Source organism: Poeciliopsis prolifica, unplaced genomic scaffold (genome assembly GCF_027474105.1).
Source record: "Poeciliopsis prolifica strain line A6 unplaced genomic scaffold, Auburn_PproV2 SCAFFOLD017, whole genome shotgun sequence".
NCBI classification, from domain to species: domain Eukaryota; kingdom Metazoa; phylum Chordata; class Actinopteri; order Cyprinodontiformes; family Poeciliidae; genus Poeciliopsis; species Poeciliopsis prolifica.
In genome coordinates, this window is record NW_026562392.1 from 10,759,317 (window position 1) to 10,787,289 (window position 27,973).

The following is a 27,973-nucleotide window of genomic DNA, read 5'->3' on the forward strand; positions in this document are numbered from 1 at the left end:
CGCAGCATCCGTCTTGCAGACCCACTTTCTGCAGTCTGGGTCTCACTTACCTTGGGAAAGAAAATGCAGGGACCGAAACGGCTGCGACTCAAAGCTCTGCCTTTTTTTTTTCCTTCCTTTTTTTTGTTGGATAATTACACATCTGTCTGTACGCTAAAGCTGTGCAGCCTCACTCTATCACATCCAGGATAAAAACACAAGCCCATCTGTGTTTGGTATTAAGCTTCGCTGTCCACTACTCGCAAAACTTGCAAACTTTTAAGCACAAATGAGCGTCAAATCTGTCATTTAAAGCAATAACATGAAAAGGAGTCTCAAGACTTGACAGATTTTTTTTTCTCTCACAACTTCTACTCTCCTCATTCCAGGTTTCACTTCTCTGTTACATACCGGTACCCCGCCATGCATGCCCTGCCAGTCCCACTGACTATTTCCCACTCCCACATGAAGCCCAAAGACCACAGGCTGGATGCCACTTTGATCAAACTTAAGTAAAATGGACTTCCCAGCGTCCCAAAGATCAATACCACTTTAATAACACCTGGCTGAGGGAGCTAAGAAACTTGCATTCTGGCAGCTGCTGCAGAGTGAAAAAAAAAAAAAAGAAGAGACAGGCCACAGCAGGCCACAGACTGTAAATCTCTCAAGTCTTGGCGTCTTTTCCAGGGTGCTGGAAGGTGTCAGTGTAACCCTGAAAAACCCGTAGAGATGGCAATGCGAGCTGCTATCGGCCTCTTTCGACATTTACTCTGCTTCAATTTCAATATAAATATTTAAATATTCATTCATCACAGTGAATTTTCTAAATACACGTGTAAATTGGTTTATGGATGGTCTGATAAGGAAACGTGTGTTTAAATTACGTTTGAAGAGTGTGTGTACTCGGTCAAGACTTCCTGTTGTCACATACATCTTAAGACCTAAAAGAGAATGAACATATTGGCTGCCAGTTTAAGTCAAGTTTACAAATAAGCCTGTTCATAAGAGTGCATAATTTTTTAATTTATACCATATAGTATAAATATAGCATATAGTTACTGTATTAATTGTTCTCAAACCACCCTCCATCTCAATTTGCAACAATTTATAAAAGCACAAAGACGGAAGTAGTGAAGAAACTATTTATAGTGAAAGTGAAAGGGTTCCTTTTGCATGTGTTACTTTATCATTGCAGTGCCGGATGGAGGCAAACTTTCACTATACAGGCAAACTTTCTTTGGGACATAGACTCAAAAGAATGGAAAAAAAATAAATAAAATGCTGAAATTTTATTTTAGCATTATTTAATGGTGATTAAAGAATGCCAGTGTAGCTAGCACTGACAGAGAAGTCTCTGAGTATTCTCTACAAAATAGAGACAATTACATTCACATAAAATAAAAAGCTGCAAAAATGTTTTGATTCATCATGTTTTCTCAAAGACAAAAGATCAATGCTGAAAAAACTAAAACAGAGCATCTTTGCTGAACCCCATTCGTTTTGTTGTTATTCTTGTTACTTCTGGGAGAATCTCCCTCTCCCAGAAGTAAGATCAAACATTAGGTAGAAAGTTTCTGTGTGCTGTTCTACTTCAATTCTTACCACTGGTCAATGTTTTATTGCATCTCTAAAATGATTGTTTAGCGGTCTCTCTGCAAGGAAACACACCAAAACACAATTCCACTGTGTCAAAAGCAATACTGATCATAATGACGTCTGTCGTTTGGTTCTGCAAAGACAATATAAAGATGCATCAAGCAATTCGGTCACATCAAAAGACAAAAAAATACGTCTTCATATGTTGTTTTTCATCCTTACTTGACTCAGATTTTCATTCCTTCATCTAAGGTGTATTTGGCACCACCATTTAAATGGTTGTTACTCTCCCTGGCTGCACAATTACTAATTACAAAGCTACATCTAAACATCCTCAAAGGGAACAAGGTGTGAAAAATCAATTTTTGTATTATGGTATTGTTATACTGTCGATTTAACAAGCTATTTTATCCACTTTGGCTGTTTAATCTAAACTAATTTGTTAATCCCTGTGATTTTGGTCGTTGACGGCAAAGACTAGTTTTACATTATTTCAGCACACTAAAAAAAAAAAAAAAAGTATGAAAAATTAGCGAAAGAATTTACACTGTACGATGACAACCCCTTGGGAATCTACTGAACAGGACCGACTGCAGGTTGGTGTTTTTCAAATTCAGGTTAATAGAAACAAGCACTGCTGAGGTGCTGCCATGGCAGCGACTCAGGAGTCTCAGTGGCATATGTCTCATGGCTATTTAGCATTTTTATAAGAGGAGAAATTAGCTTTTTTATCTTCTTCTTGTTGATTCTGTGTCCTGTGTCCTGATTCTTGACCCTTCAATAACACACTTACAAAAAGAGGCCTTGACAGGAAAATAAGCATCATATATAATTATCTACAATTGGTGTTTTTTTCCATCTGAGTGGTTCCTTTCAGTGCTCTCCTTTGACCAGAGAGAGACTTGATATAAGCAAGCGGAGCCACACAGAAAAGAAATGGAATAACTGGAAACACACTGTGTGTCTTCAAGGGTTTAAAAACAGAAACATGCTCTTTGCATCCTCCAAAAACATAACTTTCCCTGTGTGATACCTCTGAGGGACCAAACAAGCATCTGTCCATGCAGACAAAAACCACTGAAACTGACAGATGAAATAATGTGAACTATTTTAAATATTATTTCTGTTATTTTTTCTTATTATCCCATAGAATTCATTAAGACAAAAAAGTGAGTTAAGAAAATTTACATATGAGCAAAAATATTAGGAATCTCATACATCCACCCATGGGCTTCTTAAATGTCTGGAAAGAAAATCAGCAACTCATTCTAGATACTACAGTGCAGTTTACATTTGCCCTCAATACTTCATCAGGGCTCCTTTTGCATGTGTTACTTTATCATTGCAGTGCCGGGTGGAGGCAAACTGCCCTCCACCCAACTGGAGGGCAGTCTTCAGTTTATCTGCTTTATGTTGGATCTGCTGTCTGTCATCTTGTCACAAAGCTCCTCCTACGAGGTTCTAGATCAAAAACATTGATGTTACAGTCATTAAAGCAAGCAGTGATATTCTTCAGCAAGAACCTGGCCGACGCCTTCCTACGCAATTCCACTTTAATCCCATCTCCCTTCAGGACCGTGTCTGGGATTACTCCCATTGAGCTCAATTTCTCGGGCAGAACTTCAACCGGGCCAATCAGTGAAGGAGAAGTTGTGAATGAGGATGTTGAGTTTCTGCCCACAGAGGGCTGTAGCTTGGGAATGGCAGCAGAAGAAGTGAACATTCAATCCATGTTGGCCACATTTCCAAACGTTAGCGAAAGAAGAATATTTAAGACAATTTATTACTAACAACATTGTGACACTATTTCCAGTGGGGTTTCTGACAGTGCACAAAATTTACAGTAAACTTTTTGAAACTGGTGAGGTTTCAAAAACATTGGGTGAAGTCAGATCTAGTCGTGAAAAAGCCTCAACAGACTTAGCCAAAGGTCCAGACCCTCTGTGCAAAGCAAAACAAGGGTCTGGTTTGTATCAGGTTGCCAGGTCAGAGCGTCTGCTTGAAAATCTCCATGAAGCTTCTCAATGGAGGGTCAGTGAAGAGCCACAAAATTTGACATTAGATTTAATAAAACACAGTGGACCAACAGCAGATGACATGGCGCCTGACATGAAACTTCACAATGGGTCTCACTAAACATGGACTATGGAGTTCTCCACTCTTGCTGCAGGAACCACACTGGGAATCACTGAGCATTTCAGGGCTTCCCAGTTTGAAGGGTCAGAGTTTCCCAGAAGATTCTAGTCACTGTATGGTTCTCAGTCCTGTTTCCCCCTAGCCAAGGACAGATACTGTATTTCTAGATAGAGTGTTTCAACACAACAAATATGACAGTTTTAACTCATCTCCTAAATACTGGCGCTGATTCCAGTCACATTTCATTCCTAATGAATCTCACTTGACAATTCTCTAAAAGCTTTCCCTGTTTTTTGTGCAACTTCTTCTACCTACTTAACTTTACATTTATATTCTTACACACTATAACAAGCAGACACTCTAGCAATTAACTTTTGTGGAGAGTGTCAATGACTGCCTGTGGGACAACTATCAAGTCAGTCCTAACAGTTCTTTCAAGGATTTGGCATTAAAAAGAGGATTCAAAGCTCATCTTTGAATGGTCTAGTGCTTGGTTTTATTTATTTTTTTCTGCCCAGCTCATAAAAGTGAATGAATAATAGAGAAAAAATATTTACAAAAACAAAAATCTTCATATTAATCAAACCTAATTCATATCAAAATGATGAAGATACCTACAGGCCCCTGGCAATGCGGCTCTAGCGCTCTGTGCCTCGACAGGCTCAAACTGCACAAACCTCATTAGGGAGCTTCTCCTAGAAGACAAATCCTCTACTGATTGTTATGCAATCACCATAGCAAAATTAGAAAAGATCACAAAATACTGACTGTTTAGCAGTACCCAAATCTATTACTATGACTACTATGTAATTATTTGTTTGATTGCATTTCTTTTAAATAGTGTAGCAAACATAGCACCCTCTCCCTCCAGGCAATGCATTACAAATGGAGCATCCCATAATCGCCTCGTCTCTATAAGACTTTGGAGACCTCCTGCTCTGGTTTGACATTCTGGCGTGAAAAAACACCGACCATATGATAGAAACAATCAATACACAATACCTGGTAATCCCCTGCAGTAACATGAAGCAACGAGGCACCAGAATCATTTCGAGCAGCACGATTTTGTAAGCCGGCTGGATGAAATAAATAAGAAGAATGGAGTAATCTTTTCTTATTTGCATATTGCGTGTAAGATGCTTATCTTAAGACATAGGTTTTCCCATGACAGTCTTGGTTTTGGGTTTTAACTGAATGCAAGTAATTACCGTAATAAATGGTTGAAAAATATCACTGTGCAGAACCTGCATCATAAGTGGGTTTAACTCTTAGCTACTACAGCAAAGTTTGCTTTAGTTTCGCTTTGAAAATTAACTTTTTAGTGACATTCAAATTTACTGAAATGTGTCTAAACATGGAGCCTCAAACACAAAGAAAACAAAGCTGTAAATGTGGCAATTAAATGAAAATGAGAACATGAAAATGCTTAGCAGGATTAATTAAATGCAACATTCAAGGGATACATCAGAGCTATGGTCTAACATGAAGAATGTCTGCACAGTCAGCGCAGCTCAAACCCAGATCCATCACGATCAAATGAGAAATGAGACCGGCTCGAAAAGGAGGAGGGCCCACATGCTTTCACAGATGAAGGGCGACATTAATCGTCTTGACACTGAGGAGGTGGGGGGAGCAGGATTCCTCGAGCACGTTATGGTCCGAGGGTATTTTTCCAGTCTAGTAGCAGGAGTAAGCCAATAGAGGTGTGGCACTACTACACGTAGACCCACATTACTATAGGTCAGACATGATGCAGAGCACGGGGCTCATCTCATTTACACTACCTAATCGCACACAGCTCAGCTTGCTGAAGGGCTCAGCTGAAAACAAAATCATCCATCTGAGTGAATCCCTCTGTGCTTCTCATCTTATCGCTCTCAGAGTGTCCCTCCCCGTGTCCTTCACCTCCAAAAACCCACCTCTCCTGGACGCAAAGTTTTCCATCTGCTGTCTGGATTACTGCCTGCGATCCCTCAGTGATGGAGATCAACCAGTGTTTTCCAGAAGTCTGATTAAGGTCCAATCCCCATCGCCCTCTCTTCGTCTATTCGCAGATTGTGGTCATTTGCTCCTACAGGAAACACTCCCACTCAGAGTTAGTGAAGAGAAGGAAAAAAAAAACACTTTCTCAATAATAATATTTTTCTATTCCTTCACTGGTTCTTCACTAATGCATCTTGAGCTCCTTTTTAGCTTCTATTCAGACAGATGCTTATTAGACTGAGCACATCTAATGGACTCTTCAAAGCCAGTATGTGTAAGAGGCAACGTTAGATGAAAAATGTTCCAGTATTAACAGTCTGCTAAACATTCAACTTCTAAATTGCTTCAGTATCATATTTAAATAGTGTGAATGTAAAAAATATTTTTAAACTATTTTCAAACAGCCAATAATAAAACTACTCTCATAAGAAGAGTGTGCTAAATGTACTTATGAATTAAATTATTTTATGACTGCAAACACTTAAGTCTATTTACTTATTTTACTTTATTAAGTAAAAAAAATGGTGAAGACTGGCACAGTTTGCAACAGTTTCTATTTTTAAGACAGCAGAAACTGTGTTGTTTTATGTATTCTTATAGACCAATTAGTAGGAATAACCCTCCCCCACCTATTTCTGTAAGCTAAGAGTAAGCTACATATAAGGCTAATGGTGACTCCATGCTGTCATGCATGTGTCTTGCATTTGCACTTTTTGTGGGACTGTTGCTCTCGCCATCAGTGTCTGTCATCATCCAGCAAAAGCAGCAGCGTAGAATCTGAAAGCACATTTTTCTATCTGTATGTTCAGCTCAACATAACCAAAACGGAAACAAAATTATTACAATATGTCTTAGAAAAAAGAATACGTTTTTTTCTAACCCTGTTGCTTATTGTTGCTTTTAAACAATAAGCAGCAGCTTATTGTTTAAAAGCATTACTGCAGTGAGCGTCACGCATCTGAAGCAGCAGCATAAAAAGCAACTTTGTTCATTTTAATGTATAACTGCATCAGCCTTTCCATTCATCCATTTTCTTTACCCATTTATCCTTGTGCAGCAGTCTTTTTGGAAGATGCAGGGTACACCTTGGACAAGCTGCCAGTCCATCACAGGGCAACACAGGCACACAGGATAAGCAACCAAGGATGCATCCACTTATACCTAAGTAGAATTTGGAGAGCTCAATTGACCTGCCATGTTTTTGGACTGCGGGGAAAAAAAAGATGGAGTATCCAGACAAAACCCAAAGAGAACATGCAAACTCCATACAGAAAGACCCCAGGACAGAATTTGGACCTTCTTGCTGCAAGGCAAAAGTGCTACCAACTGTGTTTTATAGATAGACAGTAAAATTGTAGCAATATGTGTGAAGAGTGTAAAGAGAAACATATTACAGAAATTTAGCACAAAGAACATTTGTTGCACAAGCAGATTTTTTTCTTTGTGAAATTTTGTCAAATTGTTTCAAGTCTAGCTGACCTTTAATACTGAGAAGTTGAAGTAAAGCAAAACCTAGAGGGGTGGGGGGCAGTTATACAGCCATCCATAGAGTAGCAGTTGGCAGAAAGAGTCTTTGATATGATCATACGATCACTCTACTTTGGTAGATCATCAAAAGCCTGTTCTAGCATGGTCATCTACAGCTAAAGTGTTACCTCATCTAAAGTGTGAAGAACCTAAAATTAAACAGCATCACATTTTGTTCAAAAAAGATATCTACATCAGTATTCCAACTAAACTAATCTCCCACCATTCAATCTTTAAATGTGTAATATTGAATTATAATTTCAGTCCTGATCTTCAAAATATCTACAAATGAAACACAGGACAAACAAAATGGCCGAGTCTTGTTTGAAATAGAGCAGCTGTGAACATAATTCACATGAGTCCTCCTCCTCTCGTCGTGTTCAGGTACAGTATGCTGTCTCGTCAAACATACTTGGTAAGAAATGGTGCACTGCAACAATTTCTAGCCGCATATGATGAATGAAAAATGTGTCCATTTATAAACACATTCCTGTCATGCTTGATTTCTTCATTCAAGGATCATTTGTTAATATCAAATGAAGCTCGTATGTGCTTGTTGTACCAGATGAAGTTTTCTATGCTGATGTTTATGCAATTTAAACCAAAAGTCTCAAAGTGTTAGTCATTCCCCTCCATGCTTTGGCCAGTCAGTCTCAGCTTCACAGGCTTTTTCATCTCAGTTCAAGTGTTATCTCATTCAGTTGAATGAACAAAAAAAAGATATTCTGCCTTACGTTTAGATCGATCTTGGAAATGATTCATCAGTCACAAGGTAATTACACCATTCAGTCGAGAATCTGCACTGTTAATAGAGGAGACAGTTGGTGTGCAAACAGCAGTAAAAAAGGCAAATAGGAGAATTAAGAAGCATGAAAGAGTCAGATAAGGTTCAAAACACACCAATTTTAACAATAACACCAAAAACTGGACAATTATGGCATATTTTTCCTTTTATCAACAACCCCACAGTCGGTAAAGGAAAGAGCCTCCATATTGCAAAGCTGAGCAGCGACAGTCAGACCTTTAGAAAATACAAAGCACCTTGTACTCAACAGAAAAGAATCAAACAAACAGTGCCTTGCAAAAGTTTTCATACTGAACTTTTTTACAGTTTTCACACACTTCACTGTATTTGATAGAGTTTCATGTGGCAACACAAACAATGGGAAAAGGAAGAAAGACACATCAGATTCATCCCCAAGAGGAAGTGCGGTGGTGGCAGGATCATGCTGTGGGATGCTTTTCTTCAGCAGAGTCGAGGAAGCTGCACAAGGTTGATAGAGGGATGTGTGATGCTAAATACAAAATGCTAAAGCCTTTTTGTATTCCTTTTCACAATTCATGCACTATTTGGAGTTTCTCCGTCACATTAAATCTCTAATGTGTCTATTAGAAGAGGTGAAATGGGTAAAGAGTCCCAAACAACCTTCAAGGTTAGGGTGTGGCCTGATAAAAAATTTTTTAAAAAAGAGTGAATCACAGCTGCCCTTTCATCTGATTTCCAAGAAGAGAAGGCAGGACAAAAGGGGGAGAAAAGCCTCGACACCTGCCAGCGGTGATTATTAATGGCTAACAGGAAGGCAATGGCTTTGGCAGCGAGGCTCAGAAACTGAACTCCAAACAGCATGTAAATATTTGTTGACAGCCCATCGCACACACCGTTCCGTCGTGAAGCGTTGCTGTTCCATTCAGCTCTTTTAATTACCTATACGTGTGATTCAATCCGTCATATGTCTCAGCCCATTCCTCTTAATGACATGCTCCACTCACTTCTTCTCCTTTCCTCTTCAGCTGTGCACACAGTGCCTGCACTCAGAAGCCTTTCTAATGAAAACAAAGAACGGGCCCTGTCTTAAAGATAAAAATATCAAGTGGATCTCAGTCTAAAGTTGTTGAGCAGTGCGTCGCATTGTTGAAGCATCCCAGAGTGTAAATGTTATCGGCGGTAATGCTTTTTTCCCCATTGCTTTATCTCCCCTGAAGAGGTAAATTTTTGCCTGTGGATGTGTGCAACAGAAACAGGCCCCCAGTTCATATCAGCTTTCAGGGTAAAGAGTCAGCATAGAGCTAATAGAACAAATACCAGACGAAATTCAGGGAACAGAGCCGAATGTGAGCATGAATTTGAATGACTGTGAAAAAGTTTGTCCCGGATTCCCATGTCTATTTCCAACCAGTGTGCCTTTCCACCTCCATGGCTGATTTGAATTTTGAAAAGATTTTTATCCGGCTGAAACACTAGGGCCACAGATGACTGCAGGAAAAGGCTGAAATAACACAGTTTAATCAATAACATAAAATGAAATGAATAAAAAGAAGGAGTCTCCTCTATCTGCAACCCCAGAAGCCCAGAGGCAGCGGCTTAACCCACAGCCGGCCCAAAACATACGCAAATTAACCCTGTAGGGCTTCAAGGGGCCCCAAATTGAGAAGTTGGTAAACTTCTCAATTTACCAATGAGCTTTGAATCATTTCCACCATGTTAGTCATAGTTTTAAAATTATGTGATCATTTAATTTCACTGGTTTGTCATTCGTTATCGTCAGCCTTATTTCAGACAGCTGGCCACCAGTGCACAGCAACGTTGGGGAAATGCTATGAGGCATTTCTTGAACTTAATAAAAGCAGCTCTATTCACTCTGGAACTTTCTCTGAAATCCTCTTAAATGACTGTAAATCCACAAATATGCAAATAATTAAGGCTTGGAGAATTTATATAGTTAATGCTGTGGCACTCAATGCCAAATATAACTAGCAAGCTACATCTTAAAATTTCTGTATTTAAGAAATTCATAGTTGATTGCACAGTTAAAACCATTTAAGCTGTCACAATAGTCCCAAAAGAAATTCTGCTGAGGGCTCATTACTGTCACAAATTTTGATATGGGTGATTTGGTTACTGCTCAGGGTAGCATGTTATTAGGGGTGGCATGAGGTTGCAAATAATTACATAAAATAGTCAGCAAGTCATGATTGTATGATGCTTTCCAATGTAATAATTAAGTATCACTTTTGGGGGCCTGCATTTGATCTTCTCTGATTGAAAATATAAAATTCTTTGGCTTGTCAAACTTGATCTGGACTTTCTACAAAGACTGAAGAGCCTTTGAAATTAGTCTAAACACAAAAATGGTCTTCTTGATTTTTGTTGTTGCTGTTAAGAATTAATTTACCCAAACATTGAAAGTACAATATTTCTTAAACCAAAATTGCAATTTAGACTATCATTACAAAATTCTGATCAGTTTTCTTAAAATTATTGATAAACTCCTGTCTTGATTTTCCTCAATCCCAATAATCCACTGGGTTAAGCTTAGCTAAATGTACAATCAATATTGTATAAAACTTTTGAATAATAATAATATTAGTAGGCAATATTTATCATTCTATCCAAAACGTCACCATCATCTTTTATGTTAGCCTACCTGTGATATCAGACAGATCGGCTTTTGTTTGTTTGTTTTTTGTCCCTATTGGTTCAATCCTTCAGTAATAATAAAAGCTATTGGTTTTTGCCAAATGGAGTTGGTGGGTGCATGAAGTAGGGGCTCGCCCAGGGCGTAATAAATGCTGGAACCTGCACTGGTTCCATATCATCTTGCCCCGGCTCTGTGCTCACCTTGGAGGGGGGGGGAGAAGAAAGAAATCTGAAGCTTTGAGAATCGATGGGAACAAGTTCTCCATAGAGAAAGAAGGATTTTGGTTTATGTAATCAATGATGATTCCTGTGCAACAACCCACACTGGGATGTCAAACTTTTTATGGAGTCACTGAATCAACTATGAAACCTGATTCCAGAATGGAAAGTCTGCAGGTTTTCAGTCTATGAAGGAACTGATTTGGCATGTGGGGGGATTTGGGAGACTCGCAAATATTGACTCACATCTTCTTCGCACTTTATACCTCTCTTCTCCCCTCCCTTTCCTCTCTCTCAGTTAGTTGAGTTTTCGTCCACACAATCAAATATTTCAATCTACCTGGGAATTTGATTGGGGTTGGGTCACATAGATGCCAAAGGACCGTGTTGTTTAGCAGAAATTCACCGCACTCTGGCGAGTGCCTTTCTAAATACATAACATTTTTGAGTGACTCTGTCAAAAAAAATACCGGATTCAGTTTACAATAATGTGTAAGTTGTTTTTTTTTCCACAGTGATATGATCAAACTCCTAAGTCACCACGGGACAAAAGCCGCAAATAGACGCAGGAACGCTGTGCTCCAAAGTTGTCATCTTTCACCAGAGCCGCTCCGCTTCTGCTCTCAGCAGACTTTCACACGCATGTTTGGGGCAGGAAAAAAAAGAAAGAAAAGAAAAACTTCCCAGCTTCGCTGTATGAGACTAATATCTACGTCAGTCTTACCTGTTGGCCCCTCGATGCCATCGGCGTAGATCTGGACACTTAAAATCAGCAGAAAGGCGCAGGTGTTCATCGTGTGCATGTTTTAGTCCACTTTGCATGTGACGAACAAGTCATTTCATTCCCTCCGCGGGGTCCAGGAAGGCGGCAGCAGGCAAAGCGGAGTCCATCTATTTCCCTCAGTTTTGTTTTTTAACTGAGTGGAGTTTCCGAGACACTGGAGGGAGACAGGGCAGAGCTACTTCTGCAAACTGACGTCAGGGTAAACAGTTCAGGAGAGAAATTTTCTTTTCCCGAGCCCACTTTCCCTCCCCAGCCTTCAGCTTTTCCACTCCAAGCATGAGCCGGGCGCCTCCAAGTGGTCAAACGTAGGAACGGCACCCAGGCATTCTGACATCGGCCAAGCAGCAACTCGACACCGAGTGCGACAGTGTGCTCAACATCCCACGTTATCTGTCTCATCTGTGGGAAATGAAAGATCTTTGGCTGCTTTTGGGAACATAGATTTTTTTTATATACAACGTCCTTTACTTGGTTGACGTTTATTTTAGTAGCAGTTTGATTTGATATAAAAATTCAAAAGTTTTCATACCCTTTGATTTTCTTTTTGTTTCTTTCACATCTTCAAGTTACAACCACAAATTTCAACGTATTTTGTTGGGATTTTATGTGATAGACTTGCATAATTGTGCAGTGGAAAGAAAAGCATTTTTGCAAATAAAAATCTGAAAACTGAACTGAGTTTAGTTTCAGCTAATATAAACCAACAGTTTGTAGGACCACCTAACATTGTAAATACAAGTTATCAAAGGTGTGTCTACCAACTGAGTGTATCTACAAACCGATGAGGTGTTTCTGCCTTTTCCTCTGCAAAATAGCTCAGGCTCGGGCAAAGTAAATGGAAATCATTCTTAGATATCAAGTTTCAAACCTTGAAACATTCTGAGTTGGTTGAAGGTCTGGACTTTGGTTTTCAGAAGTGTGGCCCAATTGTGGTTATGAATCAAAAATCAGATCTTGAGATCTTGATTGGAAATTACTCTGATTAAATACAAATAACATTATCAAAACATTTTAATTGTATAAATTTTAGAAGATATGATGAAACTCAGCTCTTAAAAAAGTAAATTAGGCTTTGACACCATTAGTCTCATCATTGCACTGTTTTTGCACTGTTTAATTTAGACTCTTCGCAGAAATGCTTGAGCGTCTGTGTTTTTCCTCTCTTTTTTTGCCACAAGTAGTAGTTTGCATGAAAGGAAATATTTACATTTTGGTCTCATCTAAACATAGAAACTTCTTGCAATTTCTCTTTAAAGGGCAGCATTGTTTAGTGCATAAAAAATAAATGTCCTGTCAACATGTCACATCATCTGAGCTGTGCATATGTGCAGTTGCTGTGCCAGAGTAACAGATCCCTTGATCTAACCTGATCACAATGCTCTTTGTTCAATAATATTGTCTAACACACCACTGACACCACACTGAGCTATTTATACTTAGATCAAATGACACACAGCTGTCTGGAGGCAATTGGAAGCATTGTATTTTATTTAAGAGTAACAGAGTAAAGTGGCCTCAGTGCAAATACATGCCACATCTTTCAGATTTTTATTTGTGAACCCTTAAAATAAAATTGTGTCCTTTTTCTTCCACTTCTCAGTTGGTGCAGTACTCTGTGTTGGTCTACCACAAAAAATCCTAATGAGATAGTGATGTGACAATACGTAGAAAACCTCAACAAGGTCTGAATACTTTTGCAAGGCAGCATAGTTTGAAGATCCAACATTTGGGATAAATTCAGACAGTGTAAAATGGTGCTGGTTGCTGAAACATGAGTCAGCAGTGGCAACAGGTCCATGTTCTTGTTATTTCAGACAGCAACATACCAGTCAACAACATTTGCAGTGCTACCTAAAATGTCACCCTGTCATAATTATTTTCAAGTAGGCACCGTTCCCATAGAAATTACAATGATTTTGAAATTACATGCTTTTGTTTGGGGGAGTTTTTCCTCCCTTTGTTGCACTGATTTAATAATATCAAGCTGAAAAGTGACAGATTAATTTTTATTTGCTGGATTCTTTTTCCAGCGATGCCAGTAAAGTAACACCAGAATGGGCAGTAAAAACACGCCCCGTCTTGTCATTTTGTTCATGCTGCACCCCAAATCGTATAATGATAGCAAAACCCATGCTGTCTATTGCAGGATTGTGACACCCAGACTCTAGGTGACATTTATAAGCACAAATATTAACAAATGGCTGACACTGACCTATTTTGTACAATACCTCTGAATGTCAGTCTTTATAATAACCTTATTATAATATAGCTGATGATGTGTTTACCTTGACAGAGCTAGTTAAATAATGCTATGCATTCTTGTGTCTAAAAATTGTATCAGAGATCCATATATATAAAAATATTCTGCACTGAAAAGATTTGGTTTCCATTTTTCTTCTTTTTATTTTGTTTACAGCCAAGATAAGTCCTATATCCTCTCAGTTATGACAGGTACACATGCTTTTGCACCTTCCAATGACAGCTGCAAGGCATATTTCTCCATAAATTAGGAAGTTTGACATGTTGTGTGTATTAAATTTGCATTTGATGGGGTTACTTTTCTCCATCTCTAGCAACAGCTGGTTACGTTATTATGTCCTTGAAATGGGGGACTGGAGAAATCACTTTTGGATTTAATGAAATGTGCATAAAGCAAATGCAAACATATGGCACAGATGTAATAATTATTTTTGAGTAAGTGGTCTGACACGTCTTTGCCAGTCCATCTGATGTGTCCATAGACTTGTTATGCAAGTTGTTCATAAGAACGGGCAACGTTCTCATGATGCAAATGTAGCAAATGCAGTTGTTTTTTGGGGGAGGGAGTTTGCATTCCACACTTTGTTTTATCGATCCAATGTTTGTAGGAAGTTCCTGCTAAGTTTTTTTAGTTTTTCTTTTTTTCACTTTTTCTTTGTATCCTATTAGGTTTCAAGTTCAAAGTGAGCTCTCCACTCTGAATGACCTTTTCAGCAGAGTAAATTTTCACAGTTGTGTTAAGATTTTACAGTAAAGTAAACTGAGAGGCAGCTAAATGGAAGCTACTACCCTGCTAACTATTGATAAAAATTTAAACTCTCGTGGTCTGAGTCTGTATTTATTTCACATTCCCCTTCAGAAAATGATCCTAAATTCTGATTGTGTAAATAAAAAGAAAGAGGTATACAAATGAACTTGACTGAGGGAAAAAATGATTGTCCCTAAAACCTAATTGGTGCCACAGTAGTGAGGAAGCAACTGTAACCAAGCATTTCAAATAACCAGGAATGAGTGTTTTCATAGTGCAGATGGTTTTTTTGTTTGTTTGTTTGTTTTTTGGCAAACAAGGAAAGAGCTTTTGTGTCCATTTTGCTTTGGACCTCTCACATGGAAGATGAATCATAAAACCCATTTTGGCTGCTGCAAGGAAGGCCTGCAGCACTTTTTGTTGTAAACCTCATTTAGAACAAAAGAGCTGTTTTCTGATCTGAAACACTTAGGTGTGACAAGAAATCAAAACGAGGGGGAAGCACTTCGTATTAACATCCAGCACAAAGGTTGATGTTGAAGCAGGCCCTCTTTGGGATAACACATTTAGCTGTGACTCAGAACTAAAGTGGTTATGCATCTTTCAATTTAGATGTTATGTGTGGACATTACAGCTGAATATTAAATTAAAGGTGGCAGAATAATTGTGTTTGCTTTTTCCAAAAGATGTTTGTCACATGAGTCTAATATTATTAGTCCAAAATGGTGAATAAACAATCCATTGCACTGCAGATAATTTAGTTAATTGTATAGAGACTAACATATGTCAAGGTGAAACGTGAAATTCCACCTGCTTGATATACGACAGACATGTATTTAAAGCATAATTATTGAAACAAAGGAAGTATTTTGATTGGGGTGTGTTTCGCTGCAATGCATTTCAATGTGCAGTAATGTGATGTTGCAAAACACTGGTGAATTCAAACAGCAGGACAGGTGTCAGCAGAGATGCTGAGAGCTATGGAGTGATGATAGTCATTTTATCAGACGTTTTATCGACTGCCACTCATAACCCCAGACAAACACCTACATCTGGACAGGCTGTGCCGTGCGCCAATGTGTAATAACATATCATCACAGTTCTAAGAGAAGTTGTCAAAGGCAACACCATCACTGTCTATCTCAGCCTTGGCATGCAGAGCGGTGCTGAACACAAACAGGAAATCATACCAGGAAAAATGGATGGATGATTATTTCTACAAAAAGGGCGCCTTGACAAAAGAAAGTGGCGTCTGTGATCGTCGGGTTAGTGGAAGCAAATATGGTTAGAAGAAAACATGAGTTACGCTCTCTGAAGGTTCGTTCACTTTTCGGCTGTTGAGTCACACATTAGCTTGTTTTAGGAAGGGGAACTGTGGCATTCAAATCAGGGAGAAGTGCAAGTGAAGTGAAAGTTTTTAAATTAAAGCGAGCTATAAACCACTAATCAAATTGACCCATATGAAAAACAGCCCTGGGCAGAGTGTGTTTTGTGAGTAAACTTATTTAAGGGCTGATCAACTATCAAGAAATAATAAATTATTAAAAAAACTTAACTTTAATGTGTCCTTTATTGTTTAACAGGAAAAAACAAATCTAATTCATTTAGTATAGAGTAAACTACTTAAGTTGCTAACAAAACTATCTCGTTCATTTAAAGGAGGGTAACAAAGACCTCAACTCGAGAACTCAGCTGCAAATTTTACATGCATCCTTTCTCCAACAAAGTCAAATGAATGGACTCGATACCAGACCTCTGAAAAACTGAATGACTGAACAATGATGAGGGAATTCAGACATTTGATTCATCTGTGTTTAAGAAGAGATTCATCCAAATGATGGAGGATCAAGGACTGGACTTAAGCAACTCTGATTTAAAGTGTAAATCATTTGTAAAATATTCATTTAATATTTGCATAGTTGCATCAATTACAGATTCACTTTAATTTGTACATCAGCACATTCTACCACTGCTCTAGTCAATTTAATTTATATTTTTAACTTGGTGAGTGGATAAACCAATTCAATAGCAATTTAACCAGTTCAATTATTATTTCTCTCTGCATATTATGTGCAATGAAGTAAAAATAAATAATAAAACCTGTTTTTACAATATAATTTACAATATGAATCAAGATATTCCACATTTAAATCTTGGCCACATTTAAAACATATCTAAGAATGTTTACTTACTAGTTTGTTTTGTAAATTTAAACAACAAACTTGACCTGCAATAAATATGTCCTCTAATTCAAATTGACCAAATATTTACAGCAAGATTAATTATGAAATATATATTAATTACTCATATTAAAAAACTATACATTTCTAAAAAAAATTATATATATATATATATATATATATATATATATATATATATATATATATAATACAGAAATCTTGTAAAAATTTCTGTCAAGAGTTTGAGATGTCCTCTAAAACAGAACCTTTAAGTTCAAGATCATTCGCAAAGTGTTCTGTCTCGACTGCCAATATTTGATTTATGAGGTAAGAATAGGGAGCAGTGTTGGCATTACAAGAGATAGGTTCTTATTTTAGCAGCTTTAGAGCCTTAGTTAACCTTTTCTAGTAAAAAGGGAAATGATATACTCACTCATCATGCACACACATCTTCTTTCATTCTTAACAATGAACAGCCACTGGGATTAATAAAATGAATGTATTCATTCAATCATTGTTTAATATCCTCAAATGTTAAAATGTTTATTTTCTCTCCTTTTTATCTTTCTTCTCAAGAAGCTACCCCTGACTTTCTGTTTTTGTTTTGAGAACACGTCCCAGACCAGGACAAAAACATTAAAGACGTTTCTGCTGTATTTAATTTTGTGTCTATGTAAATTTGGTGGATTTACATGTATTTCTGTCCTTGGAAAGTACTGCTGGTTAGGTGCTTCTGTGTCTGTCTCCCTATTGTCCCCCACTGATGCTTTATGCATGCCTTCCTTAACCTTTTACCGATAGGTCTCAAATGACTAACTGAATTTGACTGTAATTATAATTTGGATTAAATTAGAAGGTATGTAGATCAGGAACTGACTTGAGATGATTCTTGATATCTTTTTTAGATGACTGGAAATGAATTGGACGGCTTAATTTTCCTGTAAAGTCACTTGAGATGCCATTTGTTGCGAAATTATATTACAAAAAAGGTATAGAATTAAAAAGCAAAATGGTCTTTTAAGTTCTGTGTACTGTGTGTTTTAGCATTATAAAAGTGAAAAATAAAAAATATAGATATTAACAATGTACATTACAGGCCAACCAGTCAATAAAGTGTTTAATTATTATTTTTTCTTTGATTGAATTTTTCTTATAAAGTGCCTAAAACCAACGCTTATTGTAAACATCACAATTTGTCTGGTGTGTCTGTGGCTCTGCTTATGTAGTTGTAACAACAAAACAAAAACATTTATACAGTCAATGGCTACATTGTGGTACTATTAAGGTACCACAATGTAGCCATTAATAAGACACTAATTCATAAATCCACCATACATCTAATGGTTCTAAAAACCCAATCCAATAGACCTTCACAATCAGGAAGGTTTGTTCCACAACACATTAGTGGATGTGGAGTCTCTACTGCAAGTTTTCATTTAATTTCCTGCATTTTCCTCTCAGTTTGAGCCACAGAAATCTACTTAACGTTCTCGGTGCCATGTGAGCTTTTTGTCTTCCTCGCCTCATCACATCTGATCGGACCATCTCCAGGAAGAAGTACCGTCTTCTGTTTCATCTCTTTGTTCTTTCCTGAGGTATCTTTTTTCTCGTTGCCACTTTGGCCCACTCCGTCTGTCCTGCCGGCTCCAACAAGGTGACTCCAGCCAGCGGGGGCAGAGAAATGGCTGAAGACCTGAGCATGAGATGCAGCCGATAAACCAGTGAAAGAAAGCGGTCGGATCACCGTGTTTGTCCTTTCATTCTGCAGCAGGTTGTGCCCACATCTTTTCTGCTGGCTCTGACGATGAGGTCGAAGGTGTTTCAAGGATGAGGTCTTGTAAGATTTTCTTTGATTGCAGCTCTGCTTCCTGCGTTCCTCCGAGATCTCATCCAGCACTAGACAAAACAAGATAACAGTTAGTAAAGTCCACCGGGAGCATCAACGTGTGGACCACGTATTGGTTCTGGCAGCGTTCTCAACATACACACCGTGATGGATTTTACTCTCCTGGTTCTGAGTGCACCTAAGGTCCAGGGCTTGTTTCACATAGTCCAAATGTCCAAATATCTCGCATAGAGAATTCAGTATAAGAGCATCTGACCCAAAAAAAAAGTAAGAAAAAAAGTGTTGAATAACAATCTTTATTCAATCGTACATAAGCAATTCAGATGATAAAAAAAAATCTAACTTTATTAGTTTATTTTTCCCAGATACTTGGCATTCACCTTGTTTCAAGCCTTTACGGAACCAGGTGCACCATAATTACAGCTGCAAGTCCTTTGGGGTTTAGATTGAGATTCATTTTTGTCAGTCAGCTCAAGCTCAATCAGTTTTCGATAAAGAAGATTAATTTATAATTATCATTTTGGGGTTTTTTTAACCAAAGTTTCTTCTTTCACATGATTGCTGTGTTTCTTGTACTGCAAAAAACCAAACTTCTGATAGCAGTTTTCTTCCAGATTGGTGGAGTTTACGCCTCAGAGTTGCTATTGATATAAATTTCCTTCTGAGATGTAAATCAATGCAGCTCCTAATTTTTAATAAAAACCTTCACAGTACATCTGGTTTTATAGTGTATATAAATTGCACATAGGTCAGCTGTATTTCATAGCTTTGATAGCTCTTGATTTTATTTTGAAGTATAAGGGGTTAAATACAAATGCATGCCAGACTTTCCAGATTCTCATTTATAAAGTATTTAAAAAGCACGGATAATTTTCCTTACACTTTATAATTTTGCACTACATTGTGCTGGTCTGCCACATAAAATCCCAATTAAATAAACAGAATCTTGAAATTGCAATGTGGGGAAAAAGCAAAAAGTCCAAGTGGTCTGAATACTTCTGCAAGGCACTATGTGTGAATGTGATGACACAGTTTGGGAGAGTACCTGACTCCTGCAGGCTGCCATTCTCGCTGCGAAGCTCGACACCTTTAAGGGTGTTCACAAGTCTGGCATGGAGACCAGACAGAACATCCACCATCAGCCCAGACTCTGCTACACCCCTCCAAAGTCTCATCACTCCACCTGAAGAGGATCGATTACATGATAAGAACTCTGCATATGAGAGTTTGCTTTTTCCCTTCCATTAAGAGGTTTAAAAATGGCCACAGAGAAATTAGAGAAAGCCATAAATGCACCAGTATAGATTTGATGGATATGAAGATATGAATTCCAGTGTGGGATGCTAAATAAAATAAAAAGTAAAGAAATGCAGTAAAGATTAATAAGTAATCTGTGACAAATGTGGTGGAAAGGAGAAGCAAGGAGACATCTGGGGCTGAGATTTCAAGTAAAAAACATAGGAAATGACAGAACTAGATGCCATAGATGGATAAAAAACCATTTAAAAAGGAGTGAAAGGGAGAAAGTGTTAAATAGGAAACAGATGTTGAGAGGAAAGAGCAGGAAAATGGGTTAGGAAAGAGGAGCTCTCTGAAGGCAGAAAGGAGGGCAGGACAGATTTGAAGGAGAATGAAATATAACTTGACGTCGGCACAAAACTGATAAAAACAGAAGTTAGGTTAGGGTGATGAAGTGCAGAGCATGCTAGATGTGTTATCTTAGAGGAAATGAATGTATGCCCCCTGATGTTTGCTTACACTCCTGTCACAATGGTAAAATATTTGAAAGTGTTCCAGTTCCCATTTACATTTATAAGTTTGTTTAATTTATTCCTCCATGAGGGGAATACAAACTAGAATGAAGCACATTTCCGTAGAGCTGAACAGCTCCAGCTCAAGAGATTGAGCACGCTCGCTGAGAATTATCTACTTGTTAGAAACTCAGCGACAAGCAATCCTGAACGTGCAGCGAGGCGCTTCAATCTGCTTTTCAGGGCATCATCAGCGGGCCGTTTTACTGACTGAGCTCCTCCTGGAACAGTGCCTGATCAGGTCACCTTTAAAAGCCTTTAAATCAAAGCTGCAGCCCCGGCAAGTAAAAAGGCCACACCTGGAAATGTCAGCTGCTGTCTGCGGTTTTATAAATGGACGCGACTCTTCCCCCTGACTGTGGTCAGCAACTTTTTAAGGACAAGTCGACAGGAGCATCCCGCAACTGCCGATTCAGAGGTTCACCAGCTCGCTGTGTCAGAGAGGTCAAACCTTTCGTGGTTGCGAGAGGCGAGACGAGAGCGATGGGTGGACAAACCCTGTGTAAATCTTTTTGAGAACCTGTCCTACAAAAGACCTCTTCTCTTGAGAAAAGATCCTTCCTGCACATTATTAACATCTGGCAGATAATTTTTTTCCCCTTCTTTTTTTTTTGGAGATAAGGTGATTAAACCTTCTTCTCTGCAGAAAATACAGCACCGTTCTCAATTAGCAGATCTTGATTTTATTTTATTTTTTTTTTGGCTGGGATTTATATTCTTCTTAGTTAGATGTGGTTTTGGACCTGAGATTTTATTCAATTAACTAGTAATTAATTGAATAGAATAATATTTTTCAATTGAAGTGTGTTGATTGTTGACAACTTTTAGTTTTAGTACAAGCAATATTTTAATTCTATATCAAAGAATCAAAGAATCTTTGGTGGAGAAACTGAACTTAGGTTTCCAAAAAAATATGGTTAATCACATATTAATTAATGACATAAAGATGGGGATTACTTCTGACATCTCAATGTTAGTGTACTCAATCAAATGGTTGGATTTTTCTCATTTTGTCAGTGTGAAATCATTACTAGGACTGTAAAAAATTATACATTTTTCAATATTTTAGCAGTACAAATTGTGATCATATGTGATCAGAACATGCGACATGATGGAGGATAAGAGGTCAAAACCAGGTGACTAATTGAACATATACATTGAATTGATAGACATTATTTTGTATTTTATTTACCAAGTGAATCGGCTCTCTTTATGTTGGCAGGATGTCCGTTGATTGTAGAGTTTACAAGTGGTGTTGAACCAATACTCTGCTCTGATGCCGGTCCAATCATTTCCTCCAAAGACTCCTCCAACTCCACTGCATCGCCAACTTCCCCGTAAATAGCAACAAAGCAGGCATATTTAGTTAATAATGGGCTAAAGCTGTTAGTTTGTGTAAAATTAGCTTCAAATTCTAAATATTCATCATATTTCGGTGCTTGGCTTCAAAGTGATCTTCAATTTCTTGGTTTGAAATTTCAAAACCGCAACAGTGGTTTAAACATATGCGATTGGTATAAAAACAGGAAACTTTAAGTGCCAACTGTAATCTACCTGTCACTGTAGGCAGCTGTCCCCCAACAGGCTCGAGAGCCAAACACGACAGGCTTGGCTGCACCAAGGCCCCTGGAGGAAGCCGGGTGCTGTTCATCAGCACATCGAGCTTGGTGCTGCGGCAGGTGTTGCTGCACACTGACTCATGCTGGTAGAAATCAATCTGGCCAGAGTCCATCATTTTCCTGCAAAGGGGACAGGCAGGTTACAATAATATGGTAAAGTGTGAAAACATTTTTTTTTCTTTTGCTTTTTTGCTTTCAGAGTTGCATGGGGGACGTTTGGTCTGAACAATCCTAACAGCCTTTCACTATTTTGTTTGATGCGGGGCTTGTTGGTCAGCCCTCTGGAGGCATAAAGATAAAAAGAACAGATACTGCCTGTTGGGTTTTGTGTGTTGCCTCCCAGCAACACCGACAGCAAGTGCAAACACGATAAAGAGGTGAGAAGTGCTGCTCGAAGGCTTATATGTGAACCATTTGATCCTGCTATCATCACAGTTGTGATTACTCACTGCCTCTGGTATGCAGGCTCAGACAGACACTTAAAACAGAGATGTGAAAGTTGGATTTTACATTAAAGAAATCCTGTAGGTGGTTCACTGCAGTGAATTCTAAAAGTATTAAAACCCCGTTCTTTCACATTTGGTCATGTTGCAAACACAAAATGTAACTGCATTTATTGGTTTTTCATATGACAGACCAACACAAAGTAGTGTGGATAAGTGCCATGACAATAAAATATGTTTGAAATAAAACACGGCATCCATTTGAAGGCAACTCCTCTTGATTATCAACACTTTGCAGAAACATCTGTCTCTTCAAGTTTTTGAAGTTTTCTCTCTTTACCCAGACTGAAACCGTTTCACATTCCTTCTTCACAAAAACAGTTCAAGTTCAGTCAGATTGGACGTAAACCAAATCATTTCCAAATCTTGCCACAAACTTTGTCTTGGATTTATGACTGCGCTTTGACTGAGCCATTCTCGTATAGAAATATGCTTTAATCCTAACCATCATAGCTCTGGCTTTGGTTATTTTCTGGTTGGAAGGTGAACAGTTGCACCACTCTCAAGTTTTTTGCAGCCTCTGATCAACTCTAACAAACTTCCCTTTCCAATGTAAAGAAAAAGGTTTTCTAAAGCATCATGGCATCATTGACATTTTTCTAAGAGGGGATGGTGTGTTCAGGAGGAGTTGCAGATTTTGTTTTCAGCCACACTGAGTGTGATGCAGAAGGTTCCCTTTTGGTCTTGTTTGAGCAGAGTACCTTCTTTACATGTTTGTTGGATTTGCCTCATGGCCTGTGGAAAACTCCTAGTGAAACTTTGAATGGTTGTCTTTCAACAATGACTTTCTTAATGCCACTACACAAAGGCCAGATTTGTGGAGCATAAAAACTTATCTGGGACCAATTCAGCCTGAACAGAGGATCTCTGCAGCTCCTCCATGTTGTTGGGGTTTTTCTTACTAATGTTTTCCAACGAACCTTTAATGTCTTCACAGAATAATGCACATACGCTGGGATTAAATTACACACCATTTGACCCTATTTATCATTTCCTTTTAAAGAAGACTGGTTGCACTAAATTTTATGTAGGTGTAGATTAAGACGGGTAAAATACAAATGCAGATTTTTTTTTAAACAACAAACAGGTATGCTACTCCTTCCATTTTTAGGCTTTGTATTGGTCTATCACAGAAAATCCCAACAGATTACATTGAAGTTTGTAGTTGCAACATCATCAAATTTGGATGGATGATACTAAAGCTCTGAATAGTTTCACAAGATATTGCACAAGTCATGACAATCATGTGTTTTAAAATAATAAACATGACAGCCGGCACAAGAAAATGAAGATAAAGATTGTTAGCAGAAAGACAGATGTTTCTTAATGTTTCATAATCTTACCTGAGCATAACTCCTCCCACTCTGATGGCTCTTTTCCAGTCCTTCAGAGTGGCTTTTCCTGCCAAGTGTACAAACTGCTTGGGAGTAATGAGCTGGTCACTGAACTGTAAAACGCAAGACGGGGCAATTTATGCCATGTAAACAGTCATATAAAAAGTAAAACAGGCTGTTAACCTGTGTAATGATTATCTTACTTTTTTTTCTTCTGGAATAATTTACAATTCAAGCAACCATACAAGAAATATAAAAAGGTATTAAGTTAATATCATCAATGTGTTACGATGTAGACGGAAATCTGTGGAGTTTGAAATGACAAAGGATGGGAGAAAACTGCCTCAAGCAACAGGAGTAGCAAATCTTAGCATGAAAATATAAATTACTTTTTTAGGAGGAAGCTCATTCATCCATTTCTTTTTGTAGAAAAAGAGAAGTCATAGATTTGACACGGAGTTATTTCATCTGAGCGTTCTGGCTTGGCAAAATGTACTAAGAAAAATGTGAAGTGAATTTTTTTTTTTTTTTTTTTTTTTTTGATTGAAAATCATTCCCCGTCAGGAGATCCATTATGGAAAAAGATTTATAGAAGTCTTTCAAAGTATGAATTCAACCCAGTGTGCCGGAGCACTCCGCTGTGTATAAAAGTGGTGACAAGCACAAACAAATAGCAAAGGCTGCAGAAAGAAAACAGGTTGACCAAAGCCAACAAAGGTCACAACACAAAGGGACAGGAAACTGAAAGTCACACATCTTGAAAATTGAAAAATGCACAACAAACAAATGGAGATAATGTCAGAAGAAAATAGAATTTATGTACAGAAAACCCAAATATAAAGCATTTCTAAAATGTTTTATAAAAAAAGAGACTATGGTTACTGTGGATTAAAGATGTAGAAGCAAACGTGAAAAACTGATGTCTGGAGAAAAGTGGCATTTAGTGATAAATCAAAATTCAATGACGGGACGATGTTGGTTATTTAGTTGTTTCCAGATCCAGAGAAGCAACTCAAACTGATCTGTGTTAAAGATCAGGAAGATTTCTAAAGCTACTGATAATGCATAGTTTTATATAAAAAACAGTGAAAGAGTCAATCAGTACCTCTGCTAGTAATACTTAGATGGAAATTTGTCACAAAGCCTCGTGTTTTGTCACCTATTTTGGACCGTCATAAAATGTCTATTAGGTGGGTCTATTTGTCAGAAAACAAGGTGCATGTTTTCTTTGCAAAAAAGTTTTTTAAAACACTGTGTGATCAGTTTATTGAAATATGGAACAGTTTAACAGATTCTCTAAAAGTGTGAATCCATTTTTTTGTTGTTTTGTTTGGTAGAAATTGAACTTGTGTCCCCAGGACAAAACCTTTTTTCTGATTAGTTTCTGATTTAAATGCCAAGATAGTAAGAGGAAGAATAAACCTAAAGGGACAGCAATACAGCAAAGATTTTTTTTTTGAGAGAGCACCCTGGGCTGGCTCTCCAGAAATAAATCAGCACTTCTTGGGCAGACTCAGCATATTGACCTACCTTAACACATTGTACATTGATTCCAGGACAGACAAACTTCTTAAACAGCAGCACTGCTGTGCTGTCTCCACAAGTGATAGGGTAGCCATACTCTCTCTCTGTTTCATCGGCTTTACTGTCACCTTTACAGGATGCAGCAAAAAAAAATAAATGAAAAAACATCACATGAAGAATAGTCTAACAATTACTGAGATTGTCACCCAGCAGCATGATTACTACACATATTGATTCTGCTGTATGGGACAAAATGTGTTTTTTTTTATATGTTCATTAAGTTTTAAAGAGATTATGTTTTTAGTTTGCTTGCTTTTACTTACTTTGATGTGTCTCTATCGCTAAAACTGTGTTGGCAGTACCAGCACTGTCGCCATTTAGCCTGCAGAGGGCGACATAAATTCACATTTGAAATTAAATAAACCTTATTTTACTTTCTCTGCACTGTTGTGTTAACTTAAAAATATACAGCATACATAAAACAAACAGACATTTTTCTACATCAATTTAGCTCATACACAGATATGATGGGAAAATAATGATTTTGTTGTTTTCTGTTTTTTGTATTTCCTCCAGGCTTTGTTTTTGTTAAATATGTGACTCTGAGATGAAGACAAAGATTTAAACTCATAGGCAATGAGCAGACTGGTACCCCTCAGCGCAATCTTCTTCCCCATTTAGCTGCAGGATGATTTGTCTCTGATGGTTGTTGTCCCTGCAATCCTGCTTCTCTGTTTTAACCACCATGACTTTGCCTGGAGGCTCAGAGACCCGTTCAGCAGCAGCCATCACGCCTCCCAGCAGGGCTGTACAGAGACAACAGATGAATCACATTAATGTTCACATCAAACACCAGTACTTTTCATTACATGTTTCGAATAAAAATCTTTTCCTGTTGAGTGTTATAGTGTTTCAGAATTAATTCATGCCAAGGTTGAAACAGAGTCTGCATGCTGGGACTTTCTCGATGAGGAATGCAGCTTAGTCAGAACATTTTCCAACTTTAATGTGAGAGGTCATACAGTTCAATTAAAAAAAAAAGAAAAACCACAATACCCTGGTTTGATTTATTGCTAGTATTCTGTGGTCTTGAGTTCACACCTGCTATTGTTTATAGGGAATTTGATCAACTTCCAGAGTTATCCTGACATTTTATTTACATTGTTTAGCTAAAATTATATGATTGTACAAAAGCATCAAGCAAGAGAAGAGACCAAAAGTTCCTCCAAAAAATATCATTACTCAAACAGTATGCTAAAAATGACAAATGGATTTATCTTTGTTGATGAACTCCAAGTTTTTGTGATTAGAAAACACTCTTTTTCTAATTTTTAGTTCCATACAAAGCATGTTAGTAAAATTAAATAACCTGGAATATTTTGGACTTAACCGTAATCTCCAAATGTGATCATACCTTCATTTTGATGTAAAAAACTGATGATTAATTATTTCTTTTGTTGCGGTTAATGCATCTGTATTCAGTACAATTCAACTGAAAAGACTTTATCTGCAAAGAATGGTTCTAAAAAGCAGCAAAAGTGTTCAAACAGCCACAACTTCAACAACTGCATGACATTTGCTCGTTTGTGTCTTTCACAAAACCCCATAGTTTTCAGAGAGGTTCTTAATGTCAATGTCCATTCATTAGATGGACACAAAACAATCAATTGGATGACACAAACAGCAATTTGGGAACAATTTGAAACAATTTGAAACACACATTGCTGGTGTGTCAGGAAGGCTGTGAGGCCTAAAAGTAACACTGCAGGAATTCTAATGTCTGGATTAAATGTAGAAAGTTAAAATTGAAATGTTTGGTCATTTATGTGAGACAAGGCATGATGGGAAACTAATGTCAATTTTTATACTCTTTTCAGAAGCTACTTTCAATTTGACAGTGAACGCAGATGCAGTTGAAGCCTTTGCAATGATAAAACTAAAACAGCCCATCTTTCAGGGGGATTTAACGAAAGGAAGAGAAAACGAATCCCAGTATCAGACAGACTATAATGAACTAAATCAATTCAGCTGCTAACTTCAAACTAGTCTACAGTGGATTAGCACACCCCGACAGTTGCGTGCCTCGCTTACCCTCTTCACAGTCTCACACTGACGTCTGTCGGTGCGGCATCACGCACCGCTGTCGTGCGTTCCCGTCCCACACTGGATCCACAGTGGGGGAAAAAACCAGGTCCTCTTCCACTCCTCACGCTCCACGGTGTAAACAGCGTAAAAACAATTAGTCCTCCGCTTGTTCAGAGGGACGCGGCCGTGTGAGCCAAGCTGTGTCGCTGCCCTCCCTGCAGCCAAGGCAGCGTTTGCCTGAGAAGCATCTGTCCCGCTGTCACGAGAGCCGCTCTGTTGGCACGCGATGTGAAACTCGGTCAAACTGCTCCCGCGAGCCTGGATTTGAGCCCCACTCTGCAAAAGTGAAAAAGTTCACGGCCAGGGCGATTTTATTCACCCGGTATTTGAGTTCCTCCACCACAAACACTGCATAAGAAGGA

The 27,973-nt window shown here is 38.1% G+C and overlaps 2 protein-coding genes across 5 annotated transcripts in view; both read right to left on the minus strand.

The window, feature by feature from the left end:
- ptprub (protein tyrosine phosphatase receptor type Ub) overlaps window positions 1-11,835 on the minus strand; it is a 212,781-nt gene extending 200,946 nt beyond the window's left edge. For all 4 annotated transcript variants that reach the window (XM_055042255.1, XM_055042254.1, XM_055042253.1 and 1 more), the window contains exon 1: window positions 11,583-11,835. In XM_055042255.1, the coding sequence (XP_054898230.1) occupies window positions 11,583-11,661 (79 nt within the window). In that variant the 5' untranslated portion in view covers window positions 11,662-11,835. The remainder of the gene's footprint in view (window positions 1-11,582) is intronic.
- A 5,252-nt stretch (window positions 11,836-17,087) lies between these two features.
- On the minus strand, window positions 17,088-27,941 carry LOC129367669 (glucocorticoid modulatory element-binding protein 1-like). Its single transcript, XM_055042272.1, has 10 exons — window positions 27,558-27,941; window positions 26,119-26,272; window positions 25,790-25,848; window positions 25,473-25,594; window positions 23,952-24,055; window positions 22,041-22,225; window positions 21,679-21,816; window positions 19,721-19,858; window positions 18,819-18,926; window positions 17,088-18,725 (listed from the first exon to the last, which is right to left on the minus strand). Exons 2-10 carry the CDS (start codon window positions 26,253-26,255, stop codon window positions 18,307-18,309), a joined length of 1,410 nt encoding a protein of 469 aa, XP_054898247.1. The 5' UTR covers window positions 26,256-26,272; window positions 27,558-27,941; the 3' UTR covers window positions 17,088-18,306.
- Between the last annotated feature and the right edge of the window lie 32 nt (window positions 27,942-27,973).

What these genes read in the sequence shown, in the direction of transcription:
- LOC129367669 (XM_055042272.1), bottom strand. Translation starts at nt 26,255, where the DNA reads ATGGCTGCTGCTGAACGGGTCTCTGAGCCTCCAGGCAAAGTCATGGTG. An exon ending in GAAGAAGATTGCGCTGAGGG is followed by an intron (nt 25,849 to 26,118) that starts GTACCAGTCTGC and finishes CGCCCTCTGCAG; the next exon opens with GCTAAATGGCGACAGTGCTG. An exon ending in GGAGAGTAAAATCCATCACG is followed by an intron (nt 18,726 to 18,818) that starts GTGTGTATGTTG and finishes TGTTTTGTCTAG; the next exon opens with TGCTGGATGAGATCTCGGAG.